The sequence below is a fragment of the Hyaena hyaena genome, unplaced genomic scaffold (assembly GCF_003009895.1).
Source record: "Hyaena hyaena isolate Hyena2069 unplaced genomic scaffold, ASM300989v1 scaffold_275, whole genome shotgun sequence".
In the NCBI taxonomy this organism is placed as follows: Eukaryota; Metazoa; Chordata; class Mammalia; order Carnivora; family Hyaenidae; genus Hyaena; species Hyaena hyaena.
The window spans coordinates 789,069-810,353 of record NW_024080908.1 but is presented as its reverse complement, the minus strand read 5'-3'; the positions used below and the strand labels follow the sequence as shown (position 1 = coordinate 810,353).

The 21,285-nt window shown below is 50.4% G+C and overlaps 2 protein-coding genes across 7 annotated transcripts in view; one reads left to right on the top strand and one right to left on the bottom strand.

The window, feature by feature from the left end:
* Window positions 1–7,367, top strand: part of SH2D1B (SH2 domain containing 1B) — a 30,036-nt gene extending 22,669 nt beyond the window's left edge. The window contains exons 3-5 of one of the 2 annotated variants that reach the window (XR_005530825.1): window positions 2,692–2,848; window positions 4,829–5,416; window positions 6,000–7,367. Coding sequence is in view for 1 of the 2 variants with exons in the window: in XM_039245993.1 (XP_039101924.1) it covers window positions 2,692–2,848; window positions 4,829–4,866 (195 nt within the window). In the remaining variant the exon portion in view is untranslated. Of the gene's footprint in view, window positions 1–2,691; window positions 2,849–4,828 lie in introns of both variants that reach the window. The other variant, XM_039245993.1, reaches the window with a different exon arrangement.
* A 10,184-nt stretch (window positions 7,368–17,551) lies between these two features.
* Window positions 17,552–21,285, bottom strand: part of CUNH1orf226 (chromosome unknown C1orf226 homolog) — a 308,187-nt gene continuing 304,453 nt past the window's right edge. For all 5 annotated transcript variants that reach the window (XM_039245966.1, XM_039245967.1, XM_039245968.1 and 2 more), the window contains one exon: window positions 17,552–20,501. In XM_039245966.1, coding sequence (XP_039101897.1) covers window positions 20,027–20,501 — 475 coding nt within the window. In that variant the 3' untranslated portion in view covers window positions 17,552–20,026. The remainder of the gene's footprint in view (window positions 20,502–21,285) is intronic.

Below are 21,285 nucleotides of genomic sequence, written 5' to 3'. Positions count from 1 at the left end.
GAGAAGAATCAGAGCATCTCTTGAACCTGAGATGTGGCCACGTGGAGGCATTTTAGAAAGGGAAGCAACATGCAGCGTCAGAGGCAAATCAATAGTGAACCTTGTCTTTCTCTGGGGGAAATAGGGAGAATTTTTCAATAATCAAGGCTGTTGTTCAGACCCGTAGAGGCGCATGACTCTGGAGTCAAATGAACCAGCCTGGCCTCCACGTGAGGCCACTGTCCAGTTAGAAAAAGATGCAATGGCCAGGGCGGGATGGAGTGGGAAGGCGGGGAGAGGTCTGAATGTACAGGCAGCCACATGAGCTCCCCGGCTGAAGGAAACAAGGGGCGCATCCATGAACTAGCATCTTAGGGGTTTCTTTAATTTTTCTGGTTTACTGAGCACTAAGCAGAAAACCTTTTTCTTTTAAAATGATTTCTCTGGCTTAGGAAGTCGAGGATAATAAACATAACTGAATCTTCACTGACAGAATCCTGAAATAATTTTTTGAAACACTTGCAGACATGATTAAGCAGATCTTTTACTGCAAAATATCTCAGAATCTTCAAAATGCTAATGCTCGCTGTGAATATCTAAAAGAAATTAGAACATACAATGATTCCCACACACATCACACACACATATATATCCATATCCATATATATATGTGTGTATGTGTGTGTGTGATGTGTGTAATGCATGTGTGTGTGATATGTGTGTATGATGTATGTGTGTGTGATGTGTGTAATGTATGTGTGTGATATGTGTGTGATGTATGTGTGTGTGATGTGTGTAATGTATGTGTGTGATATATGTGTGTATACAATGTATGTGTGTGTGATGTGTGTGTGCATATACATATAATTTTTCATTTCCCTACAAAGGACATTATTGAGGCAATTGACAAAATTTGAACAAGGTCTGTAGATTAGTAAACAGCATGACATCAAGATTAATTTCCTCATTTTAATGATTGTAGAGTGGACACGTAATGTCCTCGCTGTTTTGGAAACATTGAAGTATTTAGGGGTAAAGAGCTATCTTGTTTGCACTTAATCTCAAAATTAAAAACATATGTATATATGTATCACTATATATGCACATATATGTATATATTTAGAAAGAGAAAATGAAAAGCAAACATATACAATAAAATGTTAACATTTGAGGATTGGGTGAAGGAGATATACATACAAATTTTAAAAATATTTTTGCAACTTTTCTTCAAGTCTGAAATTATTTCAAAATTTCAAAATATATTTCAAAATATAAGTTCAAAAGCAACTTACAGTAAAACTTTTTTCCTTTGTTGTGCCTGCTTTGGGAGATTGTGCTAATTCCTTAATACAGTATTTTGTTTCTTGTCCGGACAAAGCAGAGAGGCATGGAAGTCAGTTATAACTCAGATACGGGAGCCATTTCACTGAGGAGGCCCGTGGGGAGTGGATGGTGGCTTGGGTTGAAGTGATGACCTTATATGCAACTTCCCCCCCGGGCTGCTTCAATGCCTGCCAGCATCTCTGATGAAGGTTAACCACACTGCACGTCAGAGAAACTTCTGGTCACCGCACCTGTCTGTAGTCTGACATGGGGCCATCTGAGAACCAGCGTGATCATCAAGAAAGCCGTGAACACGGGGCAAGGGAAGGAAAAATAAGATAAAAACAGAGAGCGAGACAAACCGTAAAAGACTCTTAAATACAGAGAACAAACTGAAGGTTGCTGGAGGGGCTTAGGGTGGTGGGATGGGTTAAATGGGCGATGGGCTTTAAGGAGGGCACTTGTTAGGGCGCCTGGGTGGCTCAGTCAGTTAAGCGTCTGACTTTGGCTCAGGTCATAATCTCATGGTTTGTGAGTTTGAGCCCCGTGTCGGGCTCTGTGCTGACAGCTCGGAGCCTGGAGCCTGCTTCAGATTCTGTGTCTCCTTCTCTCTCTGCCCCTCCCCCACTGTGCTCTGTCTCTCAAAATTAAATAAATGCAAAAAGAATTTTTTTTTTTTAAATTGAGGGCACTTGTTGGGATGAGCACTGGGTGTTATATGTAAGTGATGAATTGCTAAATTCTATTCCTGAAATCATTATTACACTATATGTTAACTAACTTGGATTTAAGTTTTAAAAAATTAAAATTAAAATTAAAAACACCCCACACATACAAGGCACAGTGTCTGACATCAGCTTCCAGAGGGGTACCCTCGGCGAAATATCTACAAGTGCCCCAGATAAACTTGCTGAGGATGGGGGCTCACTCAGCTCTGCAGACCAGCGTGGGACCCCTTGATCATCAATCCTTCTTCCTCACAGTAGCTCAAGTCAGAGGCTGGTCTTAAAACCAAAGGTTTCTGTGTATTTCCATTGGTGCAATTTTTTTAATGTTTTGTAATTTATTTTGAGAGAGAGAGAGAGAGAGAGAAAGAGGACGCACAGGAGAGAGGCAGAGAGAGGAAGGGAATCCCAAGCAGGTGCGGAGCCTGATTCAGGGCTCGAACTCACCAACCGTGAGATCGTGACCTGACCCGAAAGCAAGAGTCAGACGCTTACCCGGCTGAGCCCCCCAGGCTCCCCATCGGGGTGAGCTCTTAAGCCTGAACTGCCAGCCACTTGTTTTCAGTTTGCCAGCTCAGAGGTAGCCCTGACAACCACTCCTCTGAGAAGTGTCACATTGCACTTGCAATCGAAGGTGACGAGCTATCTCCTTGTATCTTGGCAGACCGTGGAAGGTGCTCCCAAACAGATCTTTCCAAACCTAAAGGAATTGATCTCTGCTTTTGAGAAACCAAATCAAGGGCTGGTGGTTCACCTTGTACGGCCAATAAAGAAAACCGGCTCCCGCCAGCGATGGAGAAGATCACAGATAAAGTTGGATGGTATTTACAGTAAAAGTTCTTATGGGGGGGGGGCTCCAAGAAGAACCTTAGTCCCATATCTTCCACTGGCTGACTTTGTGGAATTTCTACAGATACACACCCCTTTCTGTTGTGTCCTAAAAGCTTTCACCCACTTAGAGCAATTTCCATTTGCTGGGCAGCGGTGTCTTCGAGCTCTGGAAAGTGTCCAGTGCATGGAGCACTCCCCCTCGGGAGTCAGGAGAGCGAGAGCGCCCCCACACCCTCGCATCCCCTGGGCACTCTGGGAGAGCTGACTTTAAACTCTACCCATGACCTTGTCCCAACTACCATTTGGGGAATAGGTGGATAAGCAGGCAACATTTTCAAATGAGAAAATTACTTCGAGGCCCTCTCCAAGCCTTGTACTGTTGCATCCTGCTCAATATTTGCCAAGTATTCACTTACATAGTGTTAGGGGACAAGTGATTTCAGGTACTTCCCTAAAGGGATTGAGCCACGGTGGAAATCTAAGTGCAGAGAATCCACGCTGAGGCCTCTCAAATCTTTACCATGAGCAGCTGCAACGACTCTCTTATCCCCCTTGAACTTGCTCTCAGAAAATAATCTCTCTAGTGAGGGTAGGGTCAGCGTGGTTTGAATTTAGCTCAGACTCCCTGAGACATTTTCAGCTCACCCGTTTTCTCACAGTGGTGGTGTGGCTACGTTCCCAAGCAGCGGGATTTCAGTGATGAGTGGCCAGGTTGCGGGCGTTGGAAGGAGGCATGCTACCTCGGGAGCCGCAGGGGGCCTGAGATCACCCCACATTCTACTCGGTCTGCAGCCAAGTCACCCTCTGGGGTGCCAGGGCGAGCTTCTCCCCTCCCTACGAAACCGAGCATGGGTTATTTTTATTTATTTATTTTAATAAAGTTTATTTATTTTGAGAGAGAGATGGAGCAAGCAGGGGAGGGGCAGAGAGAGAGGGAGAGTGGGGGTCAAACCCAGAACCGTGAGATCATGACCTGAGCCGAAATCAAGAGTCAGACGCTTAACTGGCTCTTCCACCCGGGAGCCCAAGAGCTTGGGTTTTTAATGATTAAAATAAATCCCCCTGGGGCACCTGGATGGCTCAGTCCCTTAAGTGTCTGATTCTTGGTTTCAGCTCCGGTCGTGATCTCACGGTCGTGGGATCGAGCCCCACGTCTGGCTCTGCACTGATGGTGCGGAACCCACTTGGGATTCTCTGCCTCCCTCTTCTCTCTGTCCGTCTCCCACCCCCCAAATAAGTGAATGAACTTTTAAAAAGTAATAAAAAATAAAGTAAAAAAATAATAATAAACCCCCTCCTCCGCCGTTGTTTCTCTGTCCCCTGCCCCCTGCAGGGGACTGTTCACCTTTGCACACACAAAGTCACTTCCTATAGGGCTGACTATGGGTATAGTCCCATGGCCATGTTCCACCAAAACTTACCGAACAAAAGCACAAAGCCGGGGCAGAGGTAGAAAGCCCGGAATGTACGTGTGTTGAGGGTGTTTGGGGCAGTGCTAGTATCAGTCCAACAATGATAAAATAATCACAAATGCCAGGGGAGCGTCCTTTAATGACCTCCCCTAAGAACTGGGCGGGAGTCTCCCCTCCCCAGCTGCCCATGCTTGATGAGCCCTGGTGGGTGAGCCCCAAGTCTTCAGCTTTCCCCAAAGGGGAGACAATCCTCTCCTCAGCTCATCGTCTTCCTCCCTCCCCTTGGCCTCCTTAGAATAAGCTTCAGATGCTCTCAGTCTGAGGGACCCACAGGCTTTCTGCCGGCGAGTGGGGGCGTCCGGGGCTGGAACCTCGGATGCCCAACCTTATAAAGAGCGCCGCCCCCATTTTGCCAGGAGAGCTCCCCGGGGCACCCCAGCCCTTGAAGATGTCGCTTTGATGCATCAGTCGAGGGCGTCCTGTGCCTGGAGTGAGGTTGGTCGGCGTGACTCCTGGGCGCTGAGCCTCACGGCTGGTCTTCTGTTTCCTTCCCCCCAGAGAACAGTAACAGCGACTATGTCGAGGTCTTGCCTTGAAGATAAAGAGACTGACCAAAGCACTTTGGGAAGACATGAGGCGACAGCTCCCACTGGCGCCCCTGTTTCTCCTGCAGATGTGGGTCTGGGATGCTGAGCTCTAAGCGAACTATTCAGACTCTCCTGGTCTGGGGGACTGAAGATGTCCTGTCCACCAGCCTCAGAGAAATCGCTCCCCACATCCCTACCTCCCACGCACCCAGCAGGAGCAGCTTTGAAGCCCCTTTCCCCTTGAGCCCTCTTCTTTCTTGGAACAGGACAGCCTGAACCAGTTCTCCCTGACTTCTTAAAGATATCACTACATCATGGGTGACACCCTCCTTCAGGCCAGGCAATCGGAAGCACGGCTTCACACAGAAGAGAACGCGCTTGGCCGCGTGGCCATGAGCAAGGAGCCTGAGTTCCAGTCCTGTGGCTACGTGACTTCGGATAAACCTCTTCCCCAGTCTGGGTCTCCATTTCTTCTTCTGTAGAACAAAGGCATGCCCCTGCCTCTGAGCTGCACCCAGTTGTATCCGGTGGAGTCGAGGAGTCCTGGGGTGACGGAGATGTACGCGGGATTGGCACGGGATCAGGGTCCCCAACCCCCCAAACAGCCAACACGGTCTCCGCACCTGCCTGTCCTTGGTGGTGATGGGGGCCCTGACCCCTCCCCCACGCCCTTCTCCCCCACATTCTAGCTCCCCTTCTTTTTCTTCCTAATCTTGATATTCCTGTCAAACACATCCACGGGTACCTTTTCTCCCTGGTTTTGCCCAATTTCCCGAATGCATGAATCACGTCAGCAGCATGGATGTAGCTCTGTCCTGCGCTGGTATCTGTGGGGATTTTAAAGATACCCTCCTACGTGTGGTTCCTGTTCCCGTTAGCTTCTATGTGCCTCCAAAGCACGGTTGGGTCTCCCTCATATTCCCCAGGGTGGAAATGCATGTGCGTAGAGCTGTGCCCGTTCACAGAACTTTCTGACCAGAAGCACATTCCTGAAGGGTTTGTTGAGTCGGTTCTAAGTCCTTTGATTCAACATTTTAGTTACACCCTGATTCGCGTGCAATGTGTCAAATTCTGTGCCTATTGTCTTACCGATCTTCAAACCGTAGTGATTCATTTTACCGTCCCGGTCTTACCTTCCAAAGGTATTAAAGAGAGGAGCTCGAGATTTCCAGAAGACAGGAACAGACATGGTGGCTGCAGTCCCAAAGTGGGAGCCATTCTGAGTTTTTGGCTCACAAGAAATCCAGAGCTATTACCAAGTAGGTAAGAAGTGGAATACAGCCACCATATTCAGAGAGGTGAGGGCGCCAGAAGCAAGCCCACTTCTGGGGTTCTGTCCCCAGTCTTTGATTCCACCTCCAGAGAAGCATGTGTCAGTCACCAGAGTCCACAGCAATCTTTGGTCCAGAAAATACATTCGGTGCCAAGGAAAATATATTTATTTCTTGAACAAATGACTGAATAAATCAATATCTAAAATGTAGCCACTCGTTCCAGATAGCAGAGATTTATTTGAGCTTCATTCATTTCCGAACCCAGTGGAACAAGACAATTAGTTCAAGACCTTGCAGTCGTAATTCTCACAGAAGTGATTTCTTTTTTCTGAGCATCCATGCATAGCACTTTACAGGATGCTTGGTCCCCCGCAGGATTTCAGCACATTTCTCAACTGAGTAGTTGATGTTGATGTCATGTTCATGATCTTTTTAGAAGATCCTGAGGAGTCACGTGAAGGGCAGTTGCAAGATTCAGTAGGTGGGACTGGAGAGGGGAAAGACCCAGGAAACAACAATGGCAGGTATATGAAGTGTTTGAGGTGCTGTTCTGTGAAAGAGGGTACGATGCCTACCAGCAGAACTCACACCAGTGCTGGCTATCTGTAGGAGGGCAGTTTTAGCCGTATAGCAAAAAGAACTCAGAACTCACTAGAATGATCTTATACGAAGAGCCTGCCCATGTTGTAGTTTAAGTGGAGGGTGATATTTTCCAAGGATATGAGAGAGAAGCATCCTGCCCCGAGAAGAAATTAGACTGCCTGAATTCTTAAGGTGCCTTCCAATCCAAGGATCATTGGATCCTCTGGTCATCTCTTAATTCCAGTGGGAATCTCTCTCCCTCTCTTTCTTTTTTGGACTTACATATGGAGGGTGGAGTTAATCACATCCTTTAGTTCTTAACTCATTGTTACCATCAATCCACGCAAGACCTTTCTTCTGTTTTATTTCATTGTTATCCTTTGTCCCTCACTCCAATGTTCACATCTTTTCCCATACGCAGCCGCTCAATACCAATTGATATCTACCCTGGATACGTATGCGCCCTTGTAGAATGAACAGCATTGGTTGTGAATATACGTCTTTTATATTTACATACACAATATTGTATCATTCCAATTATGCTCTTACTTTTCTCACTGAATACCATGTTTGCTTCTAGTCTATATTGCTGAGTGTAATTATTTATTTATTTTGAGAGAGAGAGTATGTGCACGTGAGCAGGGGAGGGCCACTCGTGAGCCAGAGGAAGAGAGAGAGAGAGAATCATCTCAGAGCCTGATGCGGGGCTCGAACTCACGAACCGTGAGATCATGACTTGTGCTGAAATGGAGAGTTGGACATTCAACTGATGGAGCCACCCAGGCTCCCCAGAGTGTAATTCACATTCTGAAATGGTGCATGGTATGCTGTGGTGTGCTCCCACCCGCTTATCCGTTCCTCTAGAGATAGTGGATGTCTAGGGCCGTTCCAGCTCAATGCTCTGCGAAAGCAACCTTGAACGAGTCCCCCTAAGGAAGTGTGAGAGAGTTTCTCTATACGGTCACAAGATAAGCTCATGTTTAATTATGATGTAGTCAACCCCATCAGGTGCTTTTTGATTCTTCTGTAGCAAGTTCTTGGAGATCATGAAAAACATTATTCTACATTTTCTCTTATTTGCTTTTATGCCTTCACCCTCTGCAGTTAAGGTCTCAGGGATGGCAAGGACCCTTGCGCTCTTCACTGACACATTCCCAGTATCTAGAAAAGCCCTTCACACCTCGTTAGTGTTCAATAAATATTTCTCAAATCAAGGATGAATCCAGGGTGAACCTTTGTATGTGGTAAGAGGCATTTCCAACATTGTATTTCTTCATATGGATTAAGCATTTCAACCTGCTTAATCGTTAATTTCCCCTCTGATTTATGGTTCCGCCTTTATCCACAATGGTTCCGATCCTCCAATCTCATTGGCTGGTAGGATAGGTGCCCTCTTAGTTTTCAAGCCGAGTTATCTGTGGACCTTGGTTCCTCCATATACATTTAAGGATAAATATGTTATGTTGCTCAAAACATCTTGATGGGATGTTGAGTGAATTTGCAATGAATTTGTAATTAGGGAACACAGACATTCTTGCACTGTTGTCCCATGTATAACATGCTGCATCAGTTTACTCGGGTCATTTCTTTTTTAAAAAAATTTAAGTAGGCTTCATGCCCAGCAGAGCCCAATGTGGGGCTTAAACTCACGACCCTGGGATCATGATCTGAGCTGAGATCAAGAGTTGGACATTTAATTCACCAAGCCAGCCAGGTGCTCCGTCTTTTTAATTCTTTTAATGGAATCACAAATTTTCACTATAAGAGTTTTGTATATTCTGTTAGATTAACTGCTAATTATTTTTAGTTGTTATCGATTCTGTCACATAGTTTTCTCACATCTCTAGCAGTCTATGGCAGTGGAGAAATGTTTACTCTCTTGTTTGGATCTTCCGGTTTACCTATTGATCCTATTGTAAATTGAATTGTAAATTCTATGTAAATGATTTTGTCCGCTGTAAATAATACCACACTTCTTCTGTTTCCACACTTGTGCGCTTATTGTCCGTGTTTCCCTGCTAGTGCCCATTAAACAGTAATCACAAAAGGGGGCATTCTTGTGTGGGTCCCAGCATTGCATGGAATGTTTAGAAATGTTCTCCGCTTCACCACCACGCTCGTTGTTTTCATTGGAAACGTTTTGTAATTTGTTAAGTGACTGGTTTCTGCACCTACTGAAATCGTCATACTCCTTTTATCTTCATTCCATGAGAGGTAAATTACTTTAAAATCACTTCTTCGCTTGACCATGCTGTATTATTTTCAATAATCTGTTGGATTTGATAAGTGAATATACCTCATTTAAGATTTTTTGCATTAAAGGGGCGCCTGGGTGGCTCAGTTGCTTAAGCGTCCAACTCTTGATTTTGGCTCAGGTCATGATCTCACTGTTTTTTGAGATGGTGCTTCTCATGGAGCTCTGCATTGACCATGCTGAGTCCAAGCCAGGGAGGGGCAGAAAGAGAGAGAGAATCTAAAGTAGCCTCAGGCTCTGAGCCGTCAGCACAGAGTGCAACGTGGGGCTCGGACCCAGGAACCGTGAGATCATAACCTGAGCTGAAGTCAGATGCTTAACCAACTGAGCCACCCATGCACCCCAACCTGGCCATTGATTATGCACATATATGTATGTATATATATAATTATGAATTTATATATAATTATGAATATATATAATCCTAGTTTAGAATACATATATTCTAGTTTAGCTGGCTTATTTTCACATTGTATAATAAGTATGTATAAAGTCATTACTTTAGTTCATGGTACTATTTTCGCAGTATCCCACAAATTTTAACATGAGTACCTTTTATTGCCGTTCAGGTCAAAGTATTTTTAATTTCTATTAAAACGTCCTCTTCACTCCAAGACCAATTTAGTAGTTGCCATTGTCTTTAAACAGATCTTTTAGCTTTTATTTTTGTGTCGACTCCAAACTGTAAAGCATTATAGTTTGATAACATGGTTTGACTTGACTTCTGATGCGTCCTTGGTGAGCATTCTGTGAATATTTCATTTGTTTGAGAATTGCTTTTCCTTTTCTTTTTAAAGTTCATTCTTGTGACCCACCCCCATGTAGTCAAGATTATAAATCATGCAAACCAAATATTTTTATAGAAATGAATTACAGTAGTTGGTGTACAGATTGGCCCCCATAGCTTCATATACATGTTTGAACTATTTTAATGTCATATTTTTAGGTGTATATCTTTTTATACTTATTTTATAATCATCTTAATCTATTTCTATCATATGAAGTGCTTCTCTTCATCTTTTTTTTTTTTTGCCTTTAATTATATTTTGCTTCATATTAAAATTGCTGCCCTGGCTTTCTTTTCATTCATACTTTTCTAGCAGATAATTTCCCATCCCTCTGTTTTTAAGTTGTCTCATATCTTTTGTGTTAACTCTGTCTTCTGTAGACAAAATGTTGCTGGATCTAATCTTTTCCCAAGATTGTCTCCTTTTGTTTGGCAAGGTCAGTTCACTTACATTTATTACAATTTGTTCTGTTGGAATTGATTTCTGCCATTGTTATGAGATGAAAGTGTCGCCTGTCCCCCAGATCTGTCGAAGCTCTAATCCCCAATGTGAGGGAGAGGTGGGGCCTTTGAGAGGTAATTAGGTTGAGAGGAAGCCATGAGGGTGGCCCTAACCCCTCTCACGATGGGATCAGGGCCTTGAGGAGAAGAGAAAACAGAACACTCTCTCCACCTGTGAGCACCTAGATAGGCTTTGTGAGCACACGTAAGAAGGTGGCTCTTCGCCCTGCTCTCACCAGATACCGAATCTGGGGCACCTGGCCTTGGACTTCCCATCCTCTGGGGCTGTGAGAAATAGATTCTAATGAAATGTTTATTGTTTAAACCGCCCAACCTACGGTGTTTTGTTATAGCTGCCTGAACTAAGATAGAAATCTTACTAGTCTTTCTATTTACTATGCATTTTGTTCCCCACCCCTCCTTTTCTGCTTTCCAGTGAATAGATCACATTTACGTATGTTAACTTGAAGACTCTTATTTTTTTAAAAGACATTTTTTGGTGGTCTCCCTTAACTTATTAAGACGGGTATATTTGCTTTTCTCTACAATATTTAAGACAGATCAATTGTTATAATCAAGCACACTCTCATTTCACTTCTGTTACCATCATCACTCACTTGCTTTCCGACGTTATCCAAAATTTGAATTATTATCTATTCCTTTTGGGTACCTTCATTATTTAAATAATAAACTATAGAGCCAATTTCTCTTCTTACGTCCTATATGTTTTCAAATGCATAGCGGTCTCTTGAGTTTATTACTTTTCTTACCAGAATATTTCCTCCAAGAGTATTAGCAAAGATGGTCATTGAATAGTAAGCCTGTTATGCTCTCATATACCTACATCTTTCTTTTACGCTCATTTAAACAACAGTTGAGCTGAGCATACAATATAGGCTCAAGGTGATTTCTTTCAACAACACATAAATCTTAACCCCTTATCATTTTGTATCCAGGATTCTTACTGACATGTCTAATGTCAATCTGATTCTCTTTATTAGCTGATCCTTTTTTTCCCTGGAAACTTTAAAGGTAGTCTGCCCTTATGATCTTAAATTTCACAGTAATGTGTCTGAATATAATATAAGTTTTTCCTTTCCTGTTTGAAAGTCCATATGCCATTTTATTCTCAAGGCTTTTTAAAAAATGTTTTGTTTTATTTTTGAGAGGGAGAGAGAGAGCGAGCAGGCAGGGAAGGGGCAGAGAGGGGGAGACACAGAATCCAAAGCAGGCTCCAGGCTCTGCGCTGTCAGCACAGAGCCCAATGCAAGACTCGAACTCACAAACCTCAAGATCATGACCTGGATCGAAGCCGGATGCCTCCCCGACAAGCCACACAGTTGCCCACTTAACTTTTCTATACTTTTGGAAACTGTTCTTTTCCCAAAGATAACCTTCCCTTCATCTTCTCTCCTACTGGAATTCTTGTTAAGAAGTGTCCTCTATTTTTTCCCTACATACTATTTGTTGATCTTAGGAAATGACCTGAGAAACATGACAAGCCTCTCTAAAACGGATATTGTGCTTTTCTCATAGTTATCAGTACCAGGAAAAGTCACCTTTTGCAAATTTGTTACCAGAAGCTGCAATGCCTAAAGTCAGCCACAAGAGAGCAGACAATCACCAAGAAAACAACTACTGGTTTTTGGGGTGGGGGGTGTTTTTTTAAAAAAAAGCACCGCGAGGAACCATCATAGCTATAATGAAACATTCCTTGGGATAATACTCCCTTCTTCTTTGGATGTTTCATCTCCAGTGTCGATAAGAGGATTAGTGTGTGAGCCAGGCTTCCCCACGGGCAATTGGAAATTTAATAGAAATACAGTTGTCACTCCTGCCTGGGGCTGAACTTCTTACAAATCATAGAGCAGGTTCCTACCCAAACCCTTGTGAATGGGTGTTCTCAAGAGGCAGTGTGGTCAGCTCTGTCACTCACTGGCACAGTGACTCTGGGCAGGTGGCTGAAACTCCCTTAGCCTCTGGTCAGCCTCGCCTAGGAAACGGGGTGATCATTCTCCCCGCGTAGGGTCTTGTGGGGGAATCAGAGACCACGCCAGCATCGGCGAACTTTGAAAAAGTACAGTCTTTGTTCTTTCCTCTTCCATAAAATGAGGCGGTTGGTGAATGGTCTCTGATTCCTATCCTACCCGAATACTCAGCGTTTAATGAAAATGCATCCGCCCCTGGAGAAGGTCCAACTCAAAAAGACATCTCTGGGCCATGACCCCATCCTGAGAGTTTTTATCACGCTGGTGTGATGGAAACAGAAAAGAGCCATGCGGTGAGGAAGATGCCTGTCCTCAGCTCTACAGACCCAGGCCACCAGGTCCCACGCTGCCCATTTTCTGCTCCAAGTCTCAGGCTCTGTCGCTGCCCCAGCCTCAGTTTACCCATCTGTGAATGGGGCTGCCATAACTACACCACAAGATGTGAGGATTAACGAGATCGTGTGTGTGACTCTCTTCGAATGCAGTAAGAAGCTGTGTCTGAGGAATGGGCTTTATTGGACTCCCCTTACAGGGTTCTTGAGAAACACAAATGAGATGATGGACGTGAACTGAGTAGCACAATTCCTGGAACGCACAGGAACTTGAGGAACGTGATAATGAAGCACCAACAGCAAAGCCCGAAGTGGTAAAGCAGGAACACTGAGACCTGGAATGGAATGCAGCGGTGGGAGAAGCGACCAGGGGAGCCGGGCGGGGGCCTGGCATTGAAGCGTGACCCTTCTTCCATCAGGCTGGACGCCGCGGCGGCTTCTGCTCCGCGGCAAGGTGGCACCTACCCAGGGGCCTGCACGAATGGAGGCCGCGGCTGGAGACCAATGGCCTACGCCCTGGCCCAGTAATCATTCTCCCCTTTGAGAGTGGCCGCCCTCAGTCCCCTGAATTCGGGGATCAGATGCAGAAGCTGCGGGGGGTGGGGGTGGGGATCCTGAGGAAGGGGCTGAAAGTCGTGGTGTTGGTGTTGCCCACACCCCAGGGGCAGCCTGGCCTAGTCTGTTTCACACTATTTAGCACTTGATTCTGCGTGGGTGATGCATGTATTAAAATTTTCAGGAATAGGGGCGCCTGGGTGGCTTAGTCCGACTTTCGCTCAGGTCATGATCTCGCGGTTCGTGGGTTCGAGCCTCGCGTCTGGCTCTGTGCTGACTGCCAGCTCAGAGCCTGGAGCCTGTTTCAGTCTGTGACTCCCTCTCTCTCTGACCCTCCCCTGCTCACGCTGTCTCTCTCTCTCTCTCTTAGAAATATTTTTTTAGAAAATATTTTAGAAAATATTTTAGAAAAATATTTTTAAAAAATTTAAAATTTTCAGGAATAAATGAGACGTTCTCTGACTTCAGTTCGCAGCATGTCTTTAGCAAGATCCTGAGACGAGCCAGGGGCTGGGCTGTGGACCAAGGGGCTAGAGGGGTTAGAGCCCCCCGCCCTCAGGCTCAGGGACCTGCGGGAAACCCGGCGGGGGCTCCGTTCCACGTCACCTGACAAGTGCCAGGATGAAGGCCGCACGGATGGCACGGCGGGCAGAGGCGGCTGGGAAGGACTCCGGGAGGAAGGGATGCCTGAGCCAAAATGTGAGAAGACAGCCCAGCAACGTCAGAGGAAGGAGAAAGGCGGGCAGAGGGACCAGGCAGACAGACGGCCCTGACACAAAAGCCGTGGAAGCGATTCTGAGGGTTGGGGACTGGGGCTTGACGCACAGAGGCAGTGGCCGGAGAGGAAGCTGGCCAGGTGGGCGGGGCTGGGGGTGATCTAGAGAGCCCGCCGGTACCCACATCGCTGCAGGTGATGAGCAAGGTATTGGCGAGAGACAGGGGTGGGGGCCGCGAGCAGCGGCCTCACCCTCCAGCTTTCCTCACTTGCGGGCTCGCTCGCCCTGTCCCGCAGACCCAGCTCCTGGAAAGTGGCAGACAGTGGCCGGGGCTAGAGAAAATTTACCAGGTCTGCTGCAAAGATGATCTTGACACAGAGGACCCAGCACTTAAAACGGAGCAAGGACGATTGAGAGAAACAGAATTTGCCAGATAACCCGGAGAATGCTGGGAAGCTAGTACAAGATGGGTAGTCCAGACTCCTTCTGAGCTTTCCTATCGAGCAGTTGGGTCCGTCCACTGGGGGCTCAGGGGGAAGAGGGAGCTCAAACACCAGCTGAAGCCACATGCCAGTCACAGGAATGATGGAGCTCACCTTCCTCCATGCCTAAAGGCCAGGCTGCTCCTCCACGGGCCTCACGGGGGGCCTGGACCAACCTAGCCCTCCCAGGGAACCACACGGAACATTCTTTTTGCAATGTTTAATTTTTTGAGAGAGACAGAGCACAAGCAGGGGAGGGGCAGAGAGAGAGGGAGACACAGAATCTGAAGCAGGCTCCAGGCTCCGAGCTGTCAGCACAGAGCCCGACACGGGGCTTGAACCCGCGAACTGAGAGTCCATGACCTGAGCCCAAGTTGGACGCTTAACCGACTGAGCCACCCAGGCGGCCCCAGGGAACATCTTCTAAGTTGCCATGACTTAGCCCATGAGGTGGGCTTCCCCACCAGACAGGAGTTACATAATAGGAACCCCAAAAGCGTAAGGTGGTGCTTTGAGGAAGAAGGTAGCAAACGGAACTGAGAGCTTCGAGGCGGTTAACTAGTGAAACAAAACAAAATAAAACAAAAACAAAAAACAGAAAAAACCCCCCAAAAAACCCAACACCAAAAAAACAAGCTGCAATTTGCTGAGAGGTCCCTTTTTGTTTTGTTCTCCTTTCTGGCCTCTTGCAAGGAGAAAATGCTGGCAGTTTCCTACCCTAATGGCCTGATTCCTTAGGCACCTTCCACGACAGAGCAAACAGCCTGGGGTTGGTCTTTAAACGTCTCCTGGAGCTCGCCTCCCTGTCTGTGCTGTCTACAGCCAGGGGCTTCGTCTCGTGGGACAGGCTTTCCCCTGCCTCCCTTGAGCTGGACCATTTATCATGGCAGCAGCTGGAGATAAGCTGGACACAAAGGGGATTTGTCTCTGAGGAGGCACGGGCCCTAGATACCAGTGCCAAGGAATTTTCTCATTAGCAGGAAGTCAGTGGTGGGGACCGTGGGCTTTCACGGGGGGCCCCCAGTGCAAACGGCAGCAGGGGTGGGGGTGGGCCGGGGGAGTGAAATATGCGGAGATGTTTTCACTGCCCTTAAAGTTTCCAGAGTGGATTTCCTTGGGAGAGAGAAAAGCCACGAAATGCCATCTGCACTTAGGTCACCATCAGGGAGGGCGAGATTCATCTACGAGGCCGTATTTCTTTGTGAGGACTTAATTCTGTGTGTCCACTCACAGGGAGGCTGCCGCGGGGGCTCTGCAGGGGGCATCCCACATGCTGCTTGCTGAGTGAAGCCCAGGGGACGCTGAGGGCCCAGAGCTCAAAGATAAATCGTCGCTGAGTCACCAGCAGCCTCGGCCGGCCAGGCTGGGATGCTCCGTGGTGGTAGAGACAGGGAGTCAAAGCACCGAGAGTTCTAGAACACTCCCAGGATCCACAGACTCGAAAGGGATTCCAAAGCCCGGGAGCAAATTGAACGAGAGGGGGTTCTTGGAGTTTGGAGCAGCCTCTGAGGCACAGTCCTTGATGAGGTAATTCCATTAATTCTGAAAACCAACCTGGGTTCCCCGACAGGCACACGCACAGGCTTCAGGAACAAAGTGGGTTCCTTGCTGGCCTCTGATTTATGAGTTGCCTTCAGCAATTATTGTAAGATTAAGCTTGGAGGAAAAACAGGTCCAGGTGAAGTTAATGGCCCCTGGCCCCCACTTCCCCCATTTGGTGCTTCCGTTGTATTTTGATACCCTGCTAATGTAGCCTGTTAGCATCACAGGAGGGACGGGTCCATGATGCCGTGACCCACTGCCAACGGAGAGAGAAAACCAGGCATCCCTTTTCCACCACATCAGCACCGTGCACCAGACAGCTCTCCACTCAAGCGGGGACTTGGTTATGTCTGAACAAATGCATCCTTGTACCTCACTCTCTAGACCACCCACCGCTCAGCTTAGAGAACTGCCTTCGGAGTGAGAGGTGCACATCCGTTTTTACACGTAAAAGTTTCAAAAGGGTTTTTTTATGCAACAGTTTTTCCTATTTAATCTTTGCCAAAAATAACTACCCTGCACAACCGTGGAAAAGAAGGGCGTATCAGCAGCACATCGCACACCTGAATGCCCGCTGAGGCCAACCCCAGAGCCACCCAAGGGGAAGAGTTGCCTGAGGAATAGTCATTGGAGCTTACACTTAAAGAAAAGGTTGCTATTGTAAGTATTTTCAATGCGTTTCCGTTGTTTTTTTTTTTTGCCCCCCCCCCCTCCCCCGGCCAGGCATGGAATGGGTTGGATTGGTTTTGCATTTCTCCTGCCTTCCAAGGACAGGGCGCTGTGCCCAGTGCAGAGAGGGCAACCTGAAAGCACCCACCGTCTCTCTGCACGTCCCGAGAGACGGAAGAGTGGAATCCAGCGTGGAAAAGGCTGGAGACTCCTGCCCGAGACATTTCTGATGCGGAGCCTGGGACTCCACGTGCTGTCGAACCCAACTGCCGGGCTTTGCCGCAGGCGCCAGGGACAGAGCTGGGCAGGGAGGCCCCGTCCTTGCCCCTTTAGAAATGTGTCTGGCTTCTGCGTACAGACTGAAGGCCTTTTCCTCCCCCCTCCATCCACTCTCCGCTTCCTCCCTTTTCAGGTGGTTAGAGGCCTGGCTGACTCTCAGCTGTGAGAGTCCTCTGGGTCCCTGGGCCCGACACCGGCCTGGGGGGGAGCAAGGCTGCAGGCTGCACCTCTCCAAGCCGTGTTCTCTCAGCAAGCGAGTGCCAAGCTCGCCCCAGTGTGGGCAAGTGCCCCCGTCCGCAGCTCCGGGAAGTTTGCGGACATTTGCTGATGGGGACTCTGGTCCCTCTGAAGAAGGTCTGTGTGCGCAGACACAGCTCTGTCCCCTCCCCAGTGCAAGAGGGCCGTAGACCCCAGGTCAAGTCCTTGCCTAGAGGACAATCCGGGGTCCACGTGACCTCCCCGAGGAGGGGGCTTGCCTGCGCGTGTCCTGAAACAGGCTGTTTCAGGAGCCCCTGAAACAGCCACAGGTCAGGTGGGAAGAGGGACTTAGCCAGTTAGGGGAGCACACGAGGGTCCCCGTGGGCCTTGGGTGGGAGGTCAGCCAGCAGCGCCCCTCCCCCCACACCAGTGCAGGCTCATAACCCTAAATGCCAAAGCTCTCCACTCAACAAGTCAGCCTCCAGAAGACCAACCACTTCCCATCAGTCCAGAGAAACCAAACCAAACCAGCAAAACCAAACCAGATCATTTTATTTCTGCAGTTTCCTTCTACCAGAAAACTACTAAAAATATAAATATAAAATCTCTAGAAAATACTCAGAATAGATCTGCAATCTTCTTCCTCTCCCAGAGTGGGGCCAACCTCTTTGTTCTTGAAGTCGATGGAGGCTGTGCGTGTCTGTCTTCAGACCGTCCACGCGCGGAACACACACACGCTTCTCTCTGTGCGGGGAACGTGCCACCCACCTGCCAGGTTCTGGAAGCTCACTTGTGATTTGCCAGGGGAAAGCTACGTGCTGACTATGGGGGTACAGTGGGGCTGGGGGAGGAATGGGGAGAGAAAAGGCTCCGGGCCCCCAACTTCCTTATGCAGACACAGAAGTGAGTCCTTCACTCTTGTTCTTCTGCCCTTGTGTAGACTGGGCCACCCAAGGGCCAAGCTCCCAGAGAAGCTGGGTGTGTGTGTGGGGGGGAGGTGAGGGGGGGTTGGGTGACCCGCTGTGACCACAGGAAGGTCAGGCTGTCGAGACAGACATGGGAAGCCAAGTGGGGCTTTGAACAGAGAACCGGTCTTCGCCAAGACCCTCAGCAGGATTAGAAGTGGTCGCTGCTGCTGTCTGGGGGTGGCTCCTGGCCCCTAGCACCGGGGGGTGTCTGCAGCATCTCGGGTGGGGTTTCAGGCTCAAGCCCCCCTACCCCAGGTGGCATTGCCTCGGCCGGACGATGGCCAGGGTAGAGATCATAGAGAGGTTGCAGCCTGGAGCCTCGAGAGCTCCGCGGTCATTCTGGCCACGCCCGGGACAACCCGATAGGGCTCCCTGCTATCCCTGAACCTGAGGGCCAGGACCTCAGCAGTGGCCGGCCGTGGCGTGCTGAGCAAGGGGCTTGAGCCAGCCCGGGGCCTGCAACCTCTCTGCGCACACGGCTGCCATCACCTGCCCCCCCCCACCCCCCATCACCAGGGTAGGAGCCCCAGGGCACAAGGGCTGGCAGGTTTCCCTCAAACCGAGCTTCCGGTCAGAGGCTCCCTGCACACGTGTTTCCGCTCTGTGTCTTGTGCAAAACTCCAGCCATTCTGGGGAAACTCACAGGCTTCCAAAGGCTGGTCCTGAGAACTTCTGAGCCTCGGGGTCCGGCAGCACGTGGTCGTGATGTTCTTGGAGTCAAGGCGGGGTCTAGACCTTCAGTCACTGCCCGCTGCACCATGGCCCGCGGGGGGGGCCCCGGCACACGCAGCCCCTCGTGGGGGAGACCGGGCTTCCGTGTGAGCACGCAGTGAGGCCTCGCTGTCCGGAGCAACGGAAGGTGGGGTGGGAAGGCTGTGGCAAGGCCGTGGCCGCTGCAGGGGGGCGGGGGGAGGGCCCCCTCCCCCCCCCCACCAGGCTCCCAGGTCTACAGGACTTAGCTTGGATGTTTCGCATGGGGGTGTGTCAGTGCCCCACGGGGATCCCAAAGGCAGGGGCAGGGACAGGGACGCAGAGGACTGTGTGGCCTCAGGACAAGGGGAGGCAGGCGGAGGCCCCTGCAGGGAGACCCAGGCAACAGGCAGAACCAAGCAGCCCCTGCAGGGCGGAAGGGTCAGCTGGCCGGGCTCCTGCATCCCAGTCTCCCTCATCACCGTGGCTCTTGCACGCAGGCACCCAGAGCCTAGAGCCGTGTCACTTCCGGCTGCGGGGTGCGGGGTGCTCCCTGGAAAGCCGCTCTGTCCTCACCCTGACTTCTCCGTGACTTCTGCTCTGGGTTCTCTGGAGGCTGAGTTCCCAGGCCCTCCCCCAAAGCAAGATGCTAATCTGCCCCGATGGGGCCTGCTGCGCCCTGTCCTCACAGAGGGCAAGGGGGCCCGGCCTTTCCCTCTGTGCACGGGGAGTGGCCGGTCACATCACCTTCCCCAGCACCTCCTCAGCGCTCAGCCCCGGGGGGCCTGGCGTGCTCCCCAACTGGGCAGGTGGAAAACGCCCTGAGAACCCCTGGCCACACGGCTGCGCCCAGGCCCCAGGCCTGGTTAAGTGCATCCTCTGGCCTGCACCCAAAGGGGTGCAGGAGGGGTAAGGTGTGTGGCGTTCCAGGCCTGGGCCCATCGGAGCCAAACCCATCCATTCCCCATTCGGCCAGAGGCCCCCCTCCAGAGGCGGAAGAAACGAACCAGGGCGCGGAGGGGGAGGATGGGGGGGCGGGGGGGGAGTGCAGGGAATTCCTGCACGATCCTTCATCCCGGCCGCTGGCCCTGCAGGCCAGTGGGAAGTCCCGGCTGCCCGGGAGCAGAGATGCCCCAGGCCCCCCACGCGGCAGCCTGGCGCTTTAGCATCCGGCAGACGGAGCCTTTAACTAGGACGACTCAGGGGCCTGGTCCCGCACGCCCCACGCGAGGGGATCAGTGCTGATCTCTGCACAAAGGGGCCAAGGGGACGCGGAGCTGGGCCAAGGGCCAGGGGGCACCAGGAACGGAGGTGGCAGAGGGGAAGGGGGAGCCTGGCAGGGAGTAGGGACCCTACTCAAAGGACAGCAGGTCTGGGTGCGGGCCCTCATTGTCGAGGCTGGAGGTCCGAGCCCGAGAAGGGGGGCCGCTGTCGTCCGGCGGCTCGGCCAGGCGCACGGGGCTCAGGCTGAGCTTGAGGCCGTTTCTCTCGAGGAGGCCGGGGGAGGAGGCCCGTCTGCACTCAGTCATCTTCAGTTTGGGTTCGTCCTGGCTGTCCTGGTGGATCAGGTCAGGCACCGACAGGGAGACCTCTCCGTTGGGCAGAGCCTCGCCCCTACCCGCCATTTCCATGGAGACGTCGGGCCGGTCGGCGGGAAGGGGGTCCTGGGGCTGCCCGGGGGGCGGCTCTGTCCCGTACTCCAGACTGCTCAGGACGGGCTGCGACGAGATCAGCATGTCCTGCGTGGTCTTCAGGGCCCGAGGCGTTCGCTTCCTGGTAATGGGAGGCGGAGGGGCCAGCCGAGGGATTGCGTCCTGCAGGGCCGGCCTGCGGGGTTGAGGCGACACGCACGTGAGCTTGAAGGATGGCGAGACCCCGGCACCACCCCCCCCCCCCACACCCACCGCAGCGGCTCGCCCACCCGGCACACGCCTCGTCCCCGGTGTGGTATGTGGGTCATGGCGGCCGTCACATCCCCGCTCGGTGCTGACAGTAGCAGAGCGTTGCCGCTGGGCCCACGGGTGAACGGAGTCACGTCAGAGCCTGTGAAGGGCCTGCTGGCTCAGGACCATAGCGGGTGTTTAAAACAAGGCCTGGGGGGCCCTGGGGGACTCGGTCAGTTAAGCATCCGACTTCGGCTCAGGTCACGGTCTCGTGGTTCGTGGGTTCGAGCCCCACGTTAGGCTCTGTGCTGACAGCCAACTCAGAGCCTCGAGCCTGTTTTGGATTCTGTGTCTTCCTCTCTCTCTGCCCCTCCCCCACTCATGCTTTGTCTCTCAAAAATAAACAAACATTACAAATCAATCAATCAATCAATCAAGGCCTGGAAGGGCCGTAAGGACACAAGAAGGGCAGGCAGGCCACAACAGGCTTCTCCCTCCCGGCCCCACTGGGTCCCACAGACGCCCACTTTCCTCCACTACCACCGGCCCGGGCTGGGGCTCTAAGGTGTGGCCAGGTGTCTGAATGCACGTGGGCAGCTGCAGGCACTGCCTGGGTTCGAATCCGGCTCCGCCCATCACTAACTTGGTCACCTTAAGCTCCTCGCACTACCCCTCTCTGACCTCGGTGACCTGCAAAATGGAAACCGTGGGATCTCCTTCGGAAGGTG